This window comes from Asterias rubens, chromosome 2, assembly GCF_902459465.1.
Source record: "Asterias rubens chromosome 2, eAstRub1.3, whole genome shotgun sequence".
In the NCBI taxonomy this organism is placed as follows: Eukaryota; Metazoa; Echinodermata; class Asteroidea; order Forcipulatida; family Asteriidae; genus Asterias; species Asterias rubens.
In genome coordinates, this window is record NC_047063.1 from 20,259,245 (window position 1) to 20,278,388 (window position 19,144).

Here is a 19,144-nt window from a genome sequence, read left to right on the forward strand (position 1 = left end):
CAAAACATTGTTGAGAGAGAGGTAAACGCCCGAAGCTTTTTTTTAGGCTTCTGAAAGCACACAAAGTAATGCAACAAGGGTGTTTTTTCTTTATTTATTCTATTGCAACTTCAATGACCCATTGGGTCCAAATTTTCAAAGATATGTTATTTTATGCATATGTTGGGATACACCCATTGAGAATACTGGTCTTTAAAGGAACACATTGCCTTGGATCGGACGAGTTGGTCTATAAAAAGCGTTTGAAACCGTTTGTTATGAAATGCATATGGTTAGAAAGATGTTTTAAAAGTAGGATATAATGATCCCACAAGTATCACTAAAAATTGCACGATTTTCCTTTTACGTCACGAACTATCACGGTCGGCCATTTATGGGAGTCAAAATTTGACTCCCATAAATGGCCGACCGTGTTTGTGGATGAGGTTAAAAGAAAACCACGCAATTTATAGGCATATTTGTGTAGATCGTTGTATTCTACTTTTACAACATCTTTCTAACCATACGCATTTTATAAAAAACGGTTACAAAATGCTTTTCAATGACCAACTCGAACGATCCAAGGCAACGTGTTCCTTTAACAATTACAAAAAGGTGTCCAGGGCCTTTTAACAAAAAAAAAAAAATGATGTGCAACAGTTTGTTGAACTCTGATTGGGCCGAGAAGGGTATGCACACAGCATATAATTGAGCAAGGAGTACATATGTCTCCACTGGGGCTGGGACATAAGCTGCTCTCCAAGTCAATAGTAGGGTTTTTCTAAATAATTCTGTGTTTATGGGTAACCAATGCAATACATGTACATCCATTTGTCCAAAAGGGTCCACTTAAGTTTGCATAATTAAAGAATCCACCTGGAAAGGGGGGGGGGGGGGGGTAGTAGCAACTTCTATTGCAGGAACTTTTCTTTTCCTTTTTTATTCAGCATAAAGAAGAGGCGGGTTAAACATATTGCTGTTACAAATTTTAATTACAACAAATAATTTGTACACGACTTGACATAATTTCTAAAATAAACTGAAAAGATTCACAAGGTGACAATGTGCTGAAACGATTTAACATCGAGAAAGCATTCTTAATAAAAGACGGGGTTTTGAAGATGCGATGCAGCATTTGCAATTTTGTTTTCTTTTTCTGATCCTCATATTTTTCTGTAGATTTGTGGTGTCTTAATGCTTTTTGAAAATTGCCCTGAACTACTGTTATAGAAATAGCTGTCACACACTGGTTCCAAATTCATGGAACTCTGCTAGAATCACAGGCTTTCGCTGGGCACAATAAGTACAGGAATCTGTACAGGGTGCAATCTGTGTAAGCAGCAAAATGGCCCTCATAAAGCTGACTGCTTAAGCAGACAATATTGCTGAACAATTTTCAGCTAAGCAAAAAAAATGCACGGGATAACAGTCATAAAATGTACATGATGACTTTGTATTTTGGCTGGTAACTGTATATTGGTAAAAAAAAAACCTCTTTTGATTAGGTAACTTTTGTGCTTGAACAGCTCTATGAAATTGGGTCCACGTTAGAGCTGCTTAAGCACAAAAAGTAGCTTAGCACATCACGATTATGCTTACCAGAACAGAGTTACCAGCTAAAACACCATGTTGCATGTACAATTTGTGACTGGTAGCCCGCTGATCAGCTCTAAGAAATGTGGCCCTACTACATGTAGGTCACAAACCAAAATGAGTTGTGGTATACACGCTATATGTGATATTGCCTCATTTTTTACCCAAGGAGCGTATTTCTCAAGGACTAAAACCAGAGGCAGTCAGGTGAAAGGTTTGAATTGAGTGACAAGCAAGAAGCAGAGACCAGACAGAAGATGTTGAAGATTTCCTCATTAGTATGGCCTGCTGTGTGCCGTTGACATCAAGTCAGCACGAAATCAAACATTACAGATGCTGAATCGTAAGCTGAGTGGCGACAACAAAACTTGCTTAATACATAAATTTGCTAAGCAAAAAATAAACAGGGTACCAGTCACAAGCAAAGAACACGACATGAAATTTTGGCTGGTTACCTGATTTTGCTAAGCAAGATTTTTTTAGTGCTAAGCAGATTTGCGTTCTGAGCAGCTTGATGAAATTGGGACTAGAAACAACTTTCCCCTTCATGTGCACAAATAACTTGAATGATTTTATTTCACAAATGGAACTAACTAGAGCTCATTGGTTGGTTATAAATAAACACCTGAATTAAATGCAAATGTTAAGAAAAAAAACATTAAGTGGCGTGTTAAGAGTATAAAAACCTTCCTGAGCAAGTAAAATAAACTAAAATACAATACATAATGGGAAAGAGCACAATACTGCTTTATATAAAAAACGATTCAACTGGTATACTTGGATGAAACACTCCCAACTATTATTACTAGTCCTGGGGATGAGATTGATAACCTCCTAGATTCAAAGGTTGGAAAGATGAACCAATCAGGTCGATGGTTTAATAAACATTGGGAAGCACGAGTACAGGCAAGCACAAGTTATAAATATGCACACTACCTGGCAATAGATTGTATCGAATAACCCCCTTTTTGCTATGAAATGGCCATCTTGTAGGGCAAATCGTATGCGCGTCTAAACGCATACATCAATGAAGCATGCAGCATTCCCGGTTTGATTTCTACGGCACACGCACACACACCCATACGCACACGCTTACAGACCCTATGTTGTAGGGCAGGTCACATTTGAGTGGTGATGTCATATTCGATTCGATTCGGGAGGCAAGTTTAAACAAATACATTTTTTTTAGTTAATAAATATATCTGATGAGCTATCAAGAGGCCACATGGAGCAAAATCAAAGGTCAATGAACTTTTATCATACTCCATATTCTTAGTTATGGATTTTCATATGAAAACAGTGTTATCATGAAGATCATCAGAGCAAATTGATCAAAGTGTTCAACTAGTAGTCAGGGTAACTTTTGTGCGAGATTATTACCAGTTATTTTTTTTTCCCCAAGAGGGGCGAAGCTTTTCATGAAGGTTGTGTTAATTTGTAGGTTGTGCATTCAAAACTCTGGTTTGGAACCTAGTAATAACACCTTTAAATCCAGCAGCTTAACATCCTTCCATGTACATCAAGGCAAAATACTGACGTTGCTTCCCAGAAGATACGTAAAACAATAAAACAAGAAGCAGTAAAAAGAGCATTTGATTGTTTTTTTTTTCATTTAAAAATTCAAGTTGTGGTTCTTGATGCATTTTTATAGAAACTCAAATACTCCAGTGAATAACAATTTTTAAAATAATTATTGAAATCTTGGTTTGCAAATGTTTACACAAGGCTTCTCCCAATATTTGTTGAAACTTTCTGTTTTCAGACAACATTTTTAATTGTGTTTCTGTGGTTTGAACATGGAAACAAAACTGTGTTAAACAAAAACTAAAATACATTTTATCTACACTAAAAAATAAAATTTACAAATTAAATAAAAACATTTATCCTACATAAATGCCGACACAGATTCCCCCAAACCAGTCGCATTCAACTCAAATTACATAGTTACATTGCTGCTGTCAGTATATACAAACGAACTTTTACACTTAAAATTCCTACATTACAAGAAATACATTTGCTATTAAAAGCTGAATTGATGGCTCAACCCCTGTACAAATGAAGAAGTTGAGTAATAAAACACATTCAAACGAAGAAGTATGCAAAAAATGTTCCATAAAGTTTTGTCATCTTGCCAAATCCATTAAATATATACGGTAAATCAAAGGATAAAACCAGTGACTGGAAATACACTTGATTTCAATAACTTCTGCCGAGGGTTGAGGTTCCAATAGACACCTTATAAACCTGGTGGTGATATATCATGCTGTCATGTGATAAACCATACACTCTTATAAAAATTGTCATATTATGAGCATTAAACCCAAACTTTTGGGAGAACAAAGAAGAAAACAACTCTTCGTTCAACTCCAAATCATGTACACAAATTTAACCCAGTCAGTTTCCCTTGTAGTTTATAATATTTCATATTTGAACTTGTGACCTCTGGATTAACATGCAGGCGCTATAACAACTGAGCCATCTAATCCTATGTTGGCACCTCCCTATTTTTTCAATATCTTTGTTTCAGGGTTCCAGTCAGAAGCCATACAACCATTAACTGCCGTGTAGTCAGGGATCACACCCAAGTTTTGTGATACATGACCCAGTGTGGCGGTTTCAACTTCCCGCCGTGTTCAGTTATCCGAATGACCACGTACGGTTACATTACGTCATGCGACGCCTGCGCGCACAGCAAGCGAAAGTAGTCAATTGTTAGTGCCGTACTGAGTCCCTGAAAACGGAACACGGCGGAAGACTGAAACCGCCACACCGGGAAGTCTCTTTATTTTTTAGAAGAGTAGATAGTTTACAAAGGCAGGATATACCACAAGAAACTCAAACCTCGTTTGTTTACCCAATGAATAATTGAATCAAGTGGACAATGGGATTTAGGAAGGCGAGGGTAAAGAATCAAACACGTTTACCCTGCAATTCAAAGGAAGCCTACTTACTGATAATGCCAAAACTATTAATGATACAATAATTTAATTGTAAACAACATCACTGAAATTCTGTTCACTAATGCTACATACAAAACAAAATACCCGACAGAAAACTGAAGGGCAAACCTTTTTTTTTAAACTCATTTATTTATTAATTTGTTAAGAAAATGTTTGACAGGCAGGCATGTGGTGCTGTGATTTTAAAATACAGTGTTTTTATTTTTGTTTTATAAAACTCTAAGTCTTACAAAATGTTTGCAAAAAATTTGAAGAATGAATGGAAGAAGATTATCAGTTTGATTTGCATTTTGCAAAGAAGGCATTTTGCAGCAAAATATAAGTGTGTTTTGCTCTTTAAAAAGTGGTAGTTCTAATATTGTTGCAATAAGAAATTGTAACATAATAAAGTCTTGCAGTATGAGTCTGACTTAAGTTTTTATTGTTTAGTTTAATATTGCCTTGAAAACTTTGGTTCTGACTGACTTATGTGACCCAACAAATGGCAAGGGAAAATGGTACAGGACGTATGCAAATGAGCAAAATGGACATATGCAAACCAGCACCATGGATTATCGACAAATTTGACCTGATGTCAAGCTCACATTTACGTTAGTTGCGCCATTTTGAGAGTCAATGTCCCCTTGTACACTTCTTTGGTGTAGGTACGCTACAACAACTAAGAAGCGTAAATGCGTATACATACGCTTAAACGCTATGTAACATAATTTATGCGTAAAATTTGGCTTCTAAAATGGCGGGTGTGGCAGACAGTGCAAGAGGTAAAAAAAATTAGAATCTACTTAAAGTTGAATTTCACCCAACATATTGCCATTTCGGTTAAAAAAAGAAAGGAAAGTACAAATATTGTCAGTAAAAAGAATGTTAAATTAAGAGTCTTCTTTCATTGGTGTATACTGGTAATTTAAAAAAACAAATATTTGGAGATGTTTTTTTAATTCTGTCAGTTGTATTTTTTGCTGTATGGTGAAACTGGCAATTATCTTTATTCATACAAAACCCACATAGCTTTAAGAATCCCTAAATGGCCAGTTTCATGTTAGCAAAAAATGTTTGCTTATGATTGATCTGAAAGCAAAAGTCAGCTGAGGACCAGTCACACAATGCAAATCACATTTTTTTTTTTTGGGTAAACTGATTCTGCTATGCAACATTTGTACGTGGGTAGCGAAATTGTGATTTAATCAACTCAATGAAACATGCTCTTTTAATTTGAATGACACATAAAGATGCAAAATCAGTCTTTCATAAAATTGCTTTTGGAACCGAAGGCATTCCTGGTACGGTGTGAAATAGGCACGTTAAAACAGTCAAACTGCAACATTTTCATTACAAATATTGAATCCAAAATGCATACAAATTGTATAAAATGTTTGTGTAGTTTAAAAATTAGTTATTATGAAATATGGCCACTGCAGTTAAAAACTGTTTGTATTTGATTTAAGAAACTTACGGAAGGCATTTTGTTTTTTTCTTGGCACCTGAATCCAGAATCGGATTAAAAAGGTCAAGCATAGTTTAGGTCAACCCAGTCGACTACGACAGACACAACTGGAGATTTTTTAAAAATCGTGGCTTGGGGTTTGTTTTGTTCTTGAAACACTGTACACTGCTCCAGCTTGTTGACAGCATAGTTTATTTATCATCCAAAACCACAGTGGATGATATTGAATGGTCAGGCAGTAAGAGGGTTGACAGTGTACTGTGTGGTGTATTCACTACATCATATCATAATTCAGTCGGTCATAGTTTAGCTATCATTCCACACCAGTGGATGAAGCTGAAAGTTCTTGAAGTAGGTCTAACAAGTTTGCAAAAAGTGACACAAGTTAAAAGTTGTAATATCAGTTATTGAAGGAGAAATGGAAGTAGTTTGACAGGGATCTTTTGAGAAAAAGGTACCAATGATACATTGTGGACAAAGGAAAAATCAAGTCACACCTGCCATAGATTTCACCAAACTCTTCCAAACTTAGGATTAATCTTAGGACTTAAGACGAGTTAAGTTCCGAATCCATAGACCTTAGGACGCATTGAACCCATCAGAAGTTAGGACGGGTAACTCTTTTCTGATAGGATTAATCCTAGCGTTTTGTGAAATCAGTTGCAGGGTTAGACTAAAAATATGCTCCTAAGACACCAGCATAGAGTAATGCTAGACCTGTCTGGTTCCCCGTGTGGAACACTGATATTTTACACTGTTGCTCATTATACCACAATGGGGTCAGACTACTGAATGCTATTGCAATTAACTTGATAAACCCATTTCTAATCTGCCTCCTCTCAATTAAACCATCTCCCCCTCAACTAATTATTTCTCATTCCACCATATCTTGCCAACATCACTTATGACAACGTGCTCCAAGAATGATTGCAGATGAAACTTGAAAAGATGTCTAAACCGTCTCCTCCCATACATCCCACACTCCATCCTCATCTTTACTCCTCCTCTTCTTCCCATGTTGCCCTGCTGGTGATGTTGCCGTTGAAGACGTGGACACAGCATCCTCCAGGCTGGACCTCTTTATCTGCTTCTTCTAAACCGTCTCCTCCCATACATCCCACACTCCATCCTCATCTTTACTCCTCCTCTTCTTCCCATGTTGCCCTGGTGATGTTGCCGTTGAAGATGTGGACACAGTATCCTCCAGGCTGGACCTCTTCATCTGCTTCTCGCCTCTACTCTGAGAGTCACTCTTCCTCTTGGTCATCCCAGTCACTCCTAGGGAGGTACTGGCCTTCCCGAAGAGGTTCTCTTGGAGCTGTGTGAGTTGATCCATCTGGGAGTCTAGCTGGCAGCCTTGGAGCTGCACTAGGGATTCTAGGAGGTCACTGTCTTCAATCGGGGAGGATGGAATCAAGTCTGGCTGGCTGGAGCTCACCAAGTTACTATTGCTGTCACTGGAGGAAATCAAGCAAAGTTACAATGATGTTCAAAAAGCATATATCAGGGGTTGATAATAATAATAATAATACTAGCTTCTTATATTGTGCTTTATCAAACCCCTATGGGCATATCAAAGTGCTCATTTTTTTGTCCTGCAAGGTATGTGGAGCTATGTTTTTGAAGTATGAGGCCTATTCCTTTTTTAGAAACATGTTATGGTTTAGAAGGTGCTGTGGCACAATATGCAGCAAATTAAACCAGGAACACCGGGGGCGAACCCAGTCTCTTTTCAATAAGTGCAGTGGGTTCTTTTACGTGCTCTACACAACATCGGCCATCAGCTTTACATCCCATCCAAAGGACGAAGCATCATGGTTAAGTGTCTTGCTTAAAGACACAGGATTAGAGTCATTGCTGATAAAAAGTTTTCAGAAGGTATGTTGAAATTATGCCTTTTCCAATTTTTAGTAAGCGCTAGAGAAGTAGATCAAAGATTTCTGTACAATGTGGAAAAAATAACGGCTGATTTTCTTCACCAAACTGATTAAAAAAGTCTGTATTCAGATAAAAGTCTAAAGAATCTCATCCCCGTTATATATATTTACAACAAAAAACACTAATGAAAAAATAATGGCCGACTTTCTTCACGAAGCCGATTTAAAAAGTCTGTATTCAGATAACACTCTGAAGTAAATCATCCCTGATATATATATTGACAACAACAAAAAACACTAATGGATGAAGAGAGAGAAGTGCAAATAACAAACATGGTTCTAATAAAATACTGACCTGGTACCGATTTTGTTGTACGGCTTTGGAACTCTCCTGGGAATCATCGACCTTGTACTACGATGTAAATCTGAAACAATCAATTTCGCAAACTTTAGAAGTACAATCACTGGTAAAAAGTCTTCAAAAGTAGTTCGTTTGCAAAAGCTTTATACATTTTTAGAAAAAAGTGAAATTTTGATTGTTTAACGGTTGTAATAAATTGCATCTGGGATAAATTCATTACTTGCTTGTTACAAAATATGTGTAACTGGAACTACATGTATACCTAGAGTTAAACCAACTAGAGTTGCAACTAGAGTTAAACCAACGGTTCTTTTCAGAACCACCCCAACTCATTTAGAGATAGTCATTACATGGTGTTACCGCAAACTCTTCTATACCAGCTAATTCTAGATCTTGTCTTTGTAACACAAAAATAAAATCTCTTCTCAAAACTTATCTTATGTCACAGGTTTTCAAGGACTAATTTTGTTGTGTCCATTTCTTTCGTTCTGCTATTGTTTTACTGCGCTTTGAACACACAGCAGGGTGGATACCTGCGCATTACAAATCTGTAACATTATTATTTTGTTTGAAGTGGATGAATAGACTGAAAATAATGAAGTTTCCTACCGGTATGAGGTCCATCCAAGTCCAGAGCAGCTTGCTGTTTGCTGGCAATCAGTGCAGCCTTGTTACTCGTCTTACTACGATCTAGACTCTTACTCCGTCGAGGTCGTTTCAAGCTTCCAGTCTTATGGGATGTTAGCTGGGTTATCACTTCATTCACGCCTCGGAAACTAGACATATAATCTTCGGCTTCTGTGAATATTCACCCCCAAAAAATGATCACCAAGAATTATGAATGCTTTTTAATTATGTTTCAGGGAAAAGCATTGACAGAAAACAAATAATACTTTTTAAGATGGAATTTCATCTTTGAACATGTTGAAAGGGCAAGGCCATTTTCATTTTGAAAAAAGGCACTTCCATTGAGAATTCTTAAAGTCTGCAGGAAACTTTTGAAGGGCAAGAAGGCCAAGACCAGGGGCAACGGAGGGCATTGACCTCCGTGGCCTGCCTGCAATTCAAGGGCTGCACTTTCCAAAATTTACTATTTATATAGTATATAGGCCTACATATATAAACTCAGAAATGTAACAAAGTTGTGTCAAAATAAAATTTACCAGAACTTCTTAGGAGGTCCACAATTGAATTCTGAAAGTCTTATCATACTGTTATTATACAAATGCTATAAATGGATAAATGCCTTATTTGAAGTGGGAATGAAACATTGTGCTTCATACATCGGTGTATATGGGTAAAAACCAAAAAATTAATATTCTTTATCCCCAGTGCAAATTTAACATCTATTAAATTGTTTGCAGTACCCGCTGCCAAAACTTAGGACTCGTACTGCCTCTAGCTACCGGGCAATCTCGGTGGTCTAGTTGATATGACACTGCTCTAGAATTGCAAGGGTCGTGGGTTCGAATCCCACTCGAGTAAAATGCCTGTGATTTTTTTCACAGGACTCGGGGAAAGTACTGAGTATACAGTGTTTCATACTTCGGTGTATATGGGTAAAAACCAAAAATTAATATTCTTTTATCCCCGGTGCAAATTTAACATCTATTAAATAAAACATTGATATGGCAGCCTAGGGCCTGAATTACATCAAAATTTGCATCTAGAAAAAGGCAGAGCATTTTAAAAGGAAATCCATTAGGTTGAAAAGGATGATCCGCACTGGCGGCTGTGGGTTCGGCTACAGCATGTTGCTATAAGGACATCCTATACTTCAATATACAGATGACATGGCAATCTAGCTGTAGCTTTTAGCCAAATCCACACATGCCCACTATTTCGACCCAAAACCAGGGCCCACTTTCAAAAATTGCTGCTGGACGCCAAGTACATTTTGCTGGTTCATATAGCAGAAAAACCCAAGCCTGTTTCATATGTTAGTAAGAAAATTTAGACTCCCAGCTTGTGCGCTGACGATGGACTTGCATTGTAATGTCATTCTTTTTTATACAGTAAGCACCGGAAGGTTAGCAGCTTACGGTTAGCAGCGCTATGAGATATAAACTTGAGCAGTAAGCATAAAATCAGCCGTTAAGCATCTCTATGACATTGGGCCCAGGTAGTTTGTGTGTAATTTAACCTACATGTATGATCACTCAATTCATCGATCAAAGGCGTATCTTCCCAGGGGAGCTAAGGAATGAATTAAATTGCTGAGTGACCAGGGGTAATAATGTTGGAAGCCCTTTGAGACCCTCCTCGGGTGTGTAAAGACCTATGCACAAATCAATTAAGATTGCTATTATTATCATTATATCTTAAAACACAAACCGCTCATCCTGAATATGAGACTTTATAAATAAAGCATGTGATAATGGGCGATTCTTTCTCACACCAAGCCTAAAAGACAAACTTGCTCAATGCATTTTCATTGGGATTCTTACTTTTCAAAATAAAAAAATTAACGCAACAGAGTAGTTCTCATTCATTTTGCAGAAGACAATGACCTGTCTCCTGCAATGTTTCTTACACTTACCTTCACCGGTAAAAGGACAACCAGGGAACACTGCCCGCTGTAACAGGACATAGAGCGTGGTGCTAGCAAGGCGTTGATAATTATGAGAATTAGAGGATGGGGAGTTATTCTTTCGAAGGGCATCCTCAATACCGGGTGCAATAGCATGGTTCCAGGACAGACAAAACCATCTGCAGGTAACCAAATAAAAAAAAAAAAACTTGGGTAAGAATCATACTGAGAACAACAAAATAACTGAAACTTGGGCCCATTTCAAAACTACTGCTTCAAGTTTGGATCGGCTCAGGCTAGCTTGGCCCTAATTGTTTTAACTATTTTGCGCGTGCTTTTTACGCACTCAGCCAAGCCAAGGGCTTCAGCCGAGAGGATGAAGCCTTAAGCTGAATCCAAAGCAGTTGTTTCGAAAAGGGCCTAGGAATTAAACATAAGACAATGTAGAATTAATATTTACAGTCCTCTCACCTGAAAACTGAGTTAGGCCCTTCCGAATCCACAGGGCAGGCACGGAATTGCTTAGGTCCAAGTGCAGTGTGCTCTAATTTGAGTCTCAGGAAACAGTCGTTGAGTCTCTGCCATACATTACAGATCCACTCCATGGCTCTGTAGGATTGGTTATTAGAGGAAGGGAGTTTGCCGTTGGTGTGGTTGATGAGACGTCGTAGGAGGTAGCGGGGTAGCATGCTGGCAACTGGCTCTTTGTCATGATGGAACTGTACCCAACGGAAACAATGCTGAGTGGAGAGATCTAACCCCAAGCTATCAACAGAAATCAAGAATAAATGAGAATAGGAATAAATGCTACGTGTCATGATGGAACTGTACCCAACGGAAACAATGCTGAGTGGAGAGATCTAACCCCAAGCTGTTTATCAACAAAAATCGAGAATATTAATTAGATGTTGTTTTTAGATTTGTAACTTCATTCTCATCTTTTTTTTGTTAATAAACACGCCATATTAATCAAATCATAAAATTAATGGCCAATTATTTTGACTTCTGAAAGTTTTCTGAAAGTTCAAAAACATGCTTATTTCGATTGCTGCAGTGACTTTTTAGTCAGTAATTGCTATTTTCTCAACTTTGACAATGTAACAGACCAGAAGTATTTCTTTGGAAGATTTGACACTGGTAACAACTTGCTAGTAAGTCAAACCACAATGGCTTTTGACTGGCATCCCATAGCAAAGATATTGACAAAACAAGGAGACTGCCAACGAAGGCTTAGATAACTCAGTTGGCAGAATGGCGGCGTGTTAATCTTGAGGTCGCAGGTTCAAATCACACTCTTGTAAGTTTTTCTTAGTTCAACCCAAAAATGTTTCCAACCCAAAAACTTTTACCATAAAAACAAATCTTGTTTACTCCTTTTACCAATTAATCATCAATCCCATACTTTGTGAATTGTTCTTTTAGAGGGACATATTCACATTTACAATAGCATGAATGAAACTCTTAATCAACCATTTTTATTAGATAGAAATATTTCCAGGTCATCCGAAATGTCAAAACTATTTTGAAGGACCTGAATTCTTTGAGGTCACAATGCACTACCTGTTTTTATCCATGGTGCCAATGACGATACACTCTGGGTGTAGATGGAACGGTCCATTGCCTTGTGGGGATGATACCTGAAGAGATCGTTGAGAGCCTCTTTGCTCTAGACCCTTGAGTAGATCTGATAACACCCCTGGTAGAGTGGTCTTTTCTAGGTTGTCTAATACTAGGATTGGTACTGTTTTAGATGCTGTGACGTCACTGAGTGGGACGTATACACCTAAGTGAAAAGTGTTTTAAATCAGTTAAGATCATAGAGCGCTGACACCCCGTTATACACGCACTAAGGTTTTGAAGCTGTGTGGGCGCATCCATGTTTATGTACAAACCAATACAAAAGCTTGAAATTTTGTACAGCAATTGTACGGCTACTTGTATGATATTGCATTTGTTCTTTTGCATGTCATCGAACCAAAAAATGCAGCAAATGTGAACGCACAATCTGCTGATGAGCGTACAAACTGCGAGCGTCATGTGCATCATGTTTAAAAGGCGCCTAGACTTTTTTTAGTACGTCAATCTAGTCGAACTTATTGGTTTTCGTAGCACGGACGTTCGCGTACATCAGCGCACACGCCGAATGTAAACAAATTACGGCAATGTGCCTTCTCTTAAAATTAAAATCGTTCTGCAGCCACGCAACACATCAAACTTGTCTGCGCCCAGGGTGGCTTCAAAACGCAGAGCAAGTTAGTGCTCTAGGCAATATATAAAGCTCTATGGTTAAGATGAACCCTTTACAGATCGTAACAATGGTAATAGCAGCCATGGCGGGGACTCAAACCCGCACTCCGACTTTACTAGACCGCGCGGCCATTGTCCCAGTTTGATCATATTTTGTAAAGACTGACTTACCATTGCTACAAAGCAGCTTGGTTATCTCCTGTTGGGTTGTCTTGGATTGAAGTACTAGGTGGGTCACATGACTCTTGATGTTCAACTGATAATACTTAGTCTAAAGAAAGCAGACAAGAAAACAAGTTTCAATACACAATGGTTGCATGTATGTCAACAACCAACAACAATTATTTATATTTTGTCAGGAAATGCTGTATACCTAAGTAAAGATGTTCATTTTACCGATTCAAATTTTTGTGCCCCAGTTTTCATCCTTTTGGAATTGGTAAAATGAGCATCTTTACTGAAGTTTTAATGGACATTCCTAATGAATCTATTAAAGACTGTTGGGAACTTAACAGGCAGCAATCACACAACTGTGATTTGCAAGTTTTCTCCAAATGCTATTCCCTCAAGTTTGTCAGTATGTCAGACAGAGACATTTCTGAAGAAAAATGGTACTGGTATGAACTTTATTGTCAGTCAGTTTTCAGAGAAAAAATAATAAATCTTTACCAATATTATCAATCCTACACTATACCATTACAATTGTCTCTCCAAAACGGAACTGTTGATTACTTCATAGGTTATCTTCTTTCCCACAAAATAATTTTAAACCATTTTTGAAATGTGTAACACCTTTGTGTAAATCTCAAGGTGGTCCTCTTCAAAATAATTAGCAAACCTTTGTGGAAAACTGCACCTGGAATAACCCCATGACAAGGTTAATTTTGAAAAAGAAATGCACTTGGTTCAAGTTTTGTTCTTGATATTTTACCTGGACAAACTCAGCCAACTGTGACGCTAAGTGTGACTTTCCACTGCCAGGAAGCCCATAGAAAACAACGCTCTTGTACTGCTCAATCTGAGAATAAAACATTACCAAAAAAATAAAAAAATGTTTTTACATTCACATGTGATGACCAAAATAAAAGCAATTAAAGCCAGTGGACGCTATTGGTAAATGTCAAAGACCAGTCTTCTCACTTGCTGTATCTCAACATATGCATAAAATAACAAACCTGTGAAAATTTGAGCTTGATTGAAAAAAACACCCTTGTCACACGAAAATGTGTGCTTTTAGATGCTTGATTTCGAGACCTCAAATTCTAAACTTGAGGTCTCGAAATCAAATTCATGAAAAATTACTTCTTTCTCCCCATTACTTGTTACCAAGTAAGGTTTAATGCTAATAATTATTTTGAGTTATTACCAATAGTGTCCACTGCCTTTAAATAAAACATGCTACTGATGGCCATTCAACATAATCCATCACAGTTTTGAATGACAGATGCGCTATGCAAGCCTGCAATGTGGTACCATGTGGTGACTGCATCTACATACATGTAGTGAACAGTCAACCCTCCTAATGTCTGACCATTCAATATCATCCACTGTGGTGTTGATTGATAGATGCACTATACCAGCCTGTAATGTGATACCATGTGGTAAATGTATCTATACAGTACACAGTCAACCCTCCTACTGTCTGACCATTCAATATCATCCACTGTGGTGTTGAGTGATAGATGCACTATGCCAGCCTGTAATGTGATACCATGTGGTAAATGTATCTACACTGTACACAGTCAACCCTCCTACTGTCTGACCACTCAATATCATCTAACGGTGTTTTGAACAATAGATGCACTATGCCAGCCTGTAATGTGATACCATTTGGTGAATGCGTCCACACAGTACACAGTCAACCCTCCTACTGTCTGACCCTTCAACATCTAATTAATAACATCCTCTGTGGTTTTCAAGATAGATGTAACATTCCATTCAAGCCTGCACTGCGATATCATGCGAAGAATGCATCTACACAGGTACTCATGTATAAAGTCAGTTCTGTAGCTTCAAATGATTGGTCAACTCACTGGAATATGTGACCAATAGTAGGAGGGGTAAATGACTTGTTGAACTCTAATCTTACCAATCTGATGTAGTTCTGTAGTGTGGCCGATGGAATGAGCATCTGATAAGCCAGCTGGTCAACTCCTCCGACCTCAATCCCACGGAGATGAACTATGACCTCAGAGGTCAAACTGAATATCTCATAAGGTCGCATGCTCTTAGGGCCATCACCCACAGACCACTGTAAGTTACCTGCATTCAACAAATTATTTAAAAAAAATATTATATACAATGTAGCACATATATCCGTCACTCGGTGATGCTCAAGGCGCTTCAACATACAGTATTTTCCTGCAAGGTGTGTGGGACTACATTTGACGCGTGGCACAATATGATGGGAACACCGGGGCGAACCCCTTCTCTTTTCGATAAGTGCAATTGGTTCTTTTATGTGCGTAAAACACAGGCACACTGGCTTTTCGTCCCATCCAAAGGATGAAGCATCATGGTCACAATGTGGACTTGAACCAACTCTCTATTGATCAGAAACACCAGAGCTTGAGTTTGGTGCTGTTGTAATTGTAAAAAAAACAGTCTTCTCACTTGGTGTAGCTCAGAATATGCATAAAATAATAAGCCTGTGAAAATTTGAGCTCATTTGGTCGTCGAAGTTGCGAGATAATAATGAAAGAAAAAACACCCTTGTTACATGAAGTTGTGTGCATTTAGATGCTAAATTGGTGACCTCAAATTCTAAATCTGAGGTCCCGAAATCAAATTCGTGGAAAATTACTTCTTTCTCGAAAACTACGTCACTTTAGAGGGAGCTGTTTCTCTCCCCATTACTCGTTACATAGTAAGGTTTTAATGCTAATAATAATTTTGACTAATTACCAATAGTGTCCACTGCCTGTAAGGAGTTATGGGGTAATGTTATGGGGGCTTGTTCCATTTTTCAAGTCCAAAAAATGAAAATCAAGTAAAGTAACAATACAACGAAACCCTGTTTGTTTGTTTTTTTTTGGGGGGGGGGGTTCTTTTGTAAATAAGTACATAGTTTGTAGCTAGAACTCTCCTTACCTGCAACGAATGATTGGATGCTATTAGCATTGAGTCCTAAGTCATGGCCGTAATCAACAGCTTCATCTGAGTTACATTTATCGCTTTCACTTTCATGATCGGACTTGAGTCGACCACAGCCTTCCAAATCCTAAAACAAAATTCATCAAAAGAAAATCAAAAAGGGAAAATATTTGTGCCATGTTTTTTTAAATATTACATTGTTGCTGTTTTAATTTATACGGTTCATGTATGTTTTTGTGCTGTTTTTTAATGTCTGTATTTTAATGTACAAATCGAGAAAGTGATTTTCATGCTGGGCATGATGAATGAAAAATTGAATTGAATTAAATGTGCAAGTCAGGCATGGAACTGTAACTTCACCTAAAAAAAAAAGAGGAAACTACAAAATAGAAATGATTTTGTATAGTGTTTCCTGAAAATTGCAAGTTTCTCCTGTTGGTTTAGTATGAGAGCTCCCAGAATACCTGGGTGTTCCAGTTTAGAGGATTTACACTCCCATTCCACACCTGCCAACAGTGAAACCTCAGAAATATGATCACTAGTTTTAAGAGTCAACAAATAGCGACGCAAGAAATTGTGCAAGTAAAGCTTATTGCATGTAGACATACAAATAATGTATGCATTTAAAAAACAGTCTACACAAATCATTGTATCCCATAAAAAAATCTCTACTGTCGCAAGGAAATGGCACCCTCTTTTGCCAGAACCTATTGATCTTGTTCATACTTGCTGTCTCTTGTTCTGATTGTTTGCGGCCTAAAATCTAAAAAATCAGGGCAATTACAAAAAAAGAGTTAATGGGAGACTTTCCAACGCTAGGTGGCAGCAGACTAACCGGGTAAATTTCCATTGTTTACTTAGTTTTGAACATGATATGCGCTTAATTCTGAGAACAATGGATTTCCCCGGTAAGTCTGCTACCACCTAGCGTCCCAGAAAGTCTCCCATTGGCTGACCCGGCCTGATGCCTTACCCTGGAGTGATTGGCCAATACAGATGCCATGCAGCGGTCAAAGGTCATCCAGGTCATGTCAGGTCGTACCGTTAACTGACCAATCACAAAGTGACGATTCTGTTCCTTCTGATTACTGAGTGAGTTGCTTGTGTTTCCGGCCAGTTCCATCAATACTTGGACCGCCTTTCCTTCTATAAAAAAAAAAAAAAAAAAAAAAAAAAAAAAAAAGAGAAAAAAAAAACATGTGAGGGCGGAATTCCCTGCTTATTGATTCTTTGCTAATAGTAGGCGCAGAGTCATGACATTAGGCCCAGATCCATTGCTGACATGTGAAACTAACCACTTTAAAGGCAGTGGACACTATTAGTAATTCCTCAAAGTAATTATTAGCATAAAAACTTACTTGGTAACGAGTTATGGAGAGTTGCTGATAGTTACTTAGTATAAAACATTGTGAGAAACAGCTCCCTCTGAAGTGATGTAATTTTCAAGAAAGAAGTAACTAACATATTTGAATTTGATTTAGAGACCTCAGACCCCATGCACCTTGGTGTGACAAGGGTGTTTTTCTTCCATTACTATTTCGCAACTGTCAGGACCAATTGAGTTCAAATTTCACAGGTTTGTTATTTTGTGCATATGTTGAGATACACCAAGTAAAAAAAGATTGGTCTTTGACAATTACCAAAGGTGTCCAGTCTCTGTAAGTGAACAATATAAAAACAATATCTTATCCTCCTTTAAGTTAACAAAATGTAGCTTCCTGTAATGGATGTTAGTGACAAGCTTTGCCTCTATCAAAACATTTTTTTTCAAAAAAGTTATTAATAAGTTATATTACGCATATGTTGAGATACACCAAGTGAGAAGACTGGTCTTTGACAATTACCAACAGTGTCCAGTGTCTTTATAATGCACCCAATCCACAATTTGTTGAATCACTGATCATTCGGTTTGTTCACATACCTAAACTCAAGAGGAATTCTTTGCAGGATTCTGTTGCCACATCACTTGGAGTTCTCCTCCATTTGTCCTTAGTGTCTAAGTCCAGGTTGCCATAGTTACACAGCATCTCCAGACATTCCTAAAACCAAAATGGAGGAAAGCTTGTTACACAATACACCAAAAATAGCGTATTGTCATCTTTGAAGTTGGGTTTTCACAAAACAATTTAGCCTTTGGGAACGCCACTGGTGGGGTCGAAACGTGAGGCCATTAAAATTGTTTTCTTCTTATTTTCACTCCCATTATATGACCAGGGCTTGACTTCTAAAAAAAACCACCAAAAATCATCATAAGATGAGCCGTCAATATCACCTTAGTTATCTATTATGTGACATCACACACTGCTTGGCAACTAGAATTTATGATCAGTCTTTGTGAAATCCAGCCATGATCTCAGACATCAGAAAAAGGGCACTCTTAGAAAAATTGTTAAGAGTTTTAGAGTTATGGCCTTACAAGCCAAGAAGAAACAATAGTTCAACCACTTACTCATCACCTCAAGGAAATGCACAACTTTCTGGGAAAAAACAAAAAAACATTTCAGTTCAACAAGGAGATTTATCCTTGCAATAAAATCTTACTTTTTGTCCCGTTGAAGCCGCAACATGAGCCACCGTCCATCCTTCTTGGTCGGCCATATTGAGCACCTCAGACACCACCAGCCTATCATCTGATTGGCTGTTGTTATCTGGAAGAGTATTAGTGGCAGGAGTGGGATCATCGGGACTAGCATTTGTTTTATGGTAGAGCAGTACTTGGAGGCACTTTGTGTGGTTGTATCTTGCTGCACAGTGTAAGGGCGTCCATCCAGCCTGAATATAAGTTTATAAAATTTGTTTTGTCAAACAAAGGAGCAAATTTCTGAAATATTTTCAAAATATATTTGCTAATAATTAGGATGATGACTGCATCGGTATTCTTTTCAATACAATGTGATTAGAATATTATTTTGCTTGATGGATTTTGTCTGGTTACAAAAAGTATGTAGGTCAAGGTACAAGAAAGTACTTAAGACCTGTTCATCCTTTCGAATGCAAATGTGAAGTAAATTTTGGTACGCTCTCCCCTTCCAATCGGGACACAAGAAAATTTCCAAAAAA

The 19,144-nt window shown here is 37.8% G+C and overlaps 1 protein-coding gene across 1 annotated transcript in view; it reads right to left on the reverse strand.

Moving 5' to 3' along the window:
- Positions 1–6,561: 6,561 nt before the first annotated feature.
- The window catches only part of LOC117307233 (cortactin-binding protein 2-like), an 85,040-nt gene continuing 72,457 nt past the window's right edge, over positions 6,562–19,144 (reverse strand). The window contains exons 10-22 of the mRNA XM_033791923.1: positions 18,626–18,856; positions 18,006–18,123; positions 17,058–17,230; positions 16,082–16,211; positions 15,081–15,253; positions 13,923–14,009; positions 13,163–13,262; positions 12,305–12,527; positions 11,216–11,509; positions 10,754–10,923; positions 8,824–9,012; positions 8,209–8,278; positions 6,562–7,433 (exon numbers count right to left, since the gene is read on the reverse strand). Coding sequence (XP_033647814.1) covers positions 7,070–7,433; positions 8,209–8,278; positions 8,824–9,012; positions 10,754–10,923; positions 11,216–11,509; positions 12,305–12,527; positions 13,163–13,262; positions 13,923–14,009; positions 15,081–15,253; positions 16,082–16,211; positions 17,058–17,230; positions 18,006–18,123; positions 18,626–18,856 — 2,322 coding nt within the window. The 3' untranslated portion in view covers positions 6,562–7,069. The remainder of the gene's footprint in view (positions 7,434–8,208; positions 8,279–8,823; positions 9,013–10,753; positions 10,924–11,215; positions 11,510–12,304; positions 12,528–13,162; positions 13,263–13,922; positions 14,010–15,080; positions 15,254–16,081; positions 16,212–17,057; positions 17,231–18,005; positions 18,124–18,625; positions 18,857–19,144) is intronic.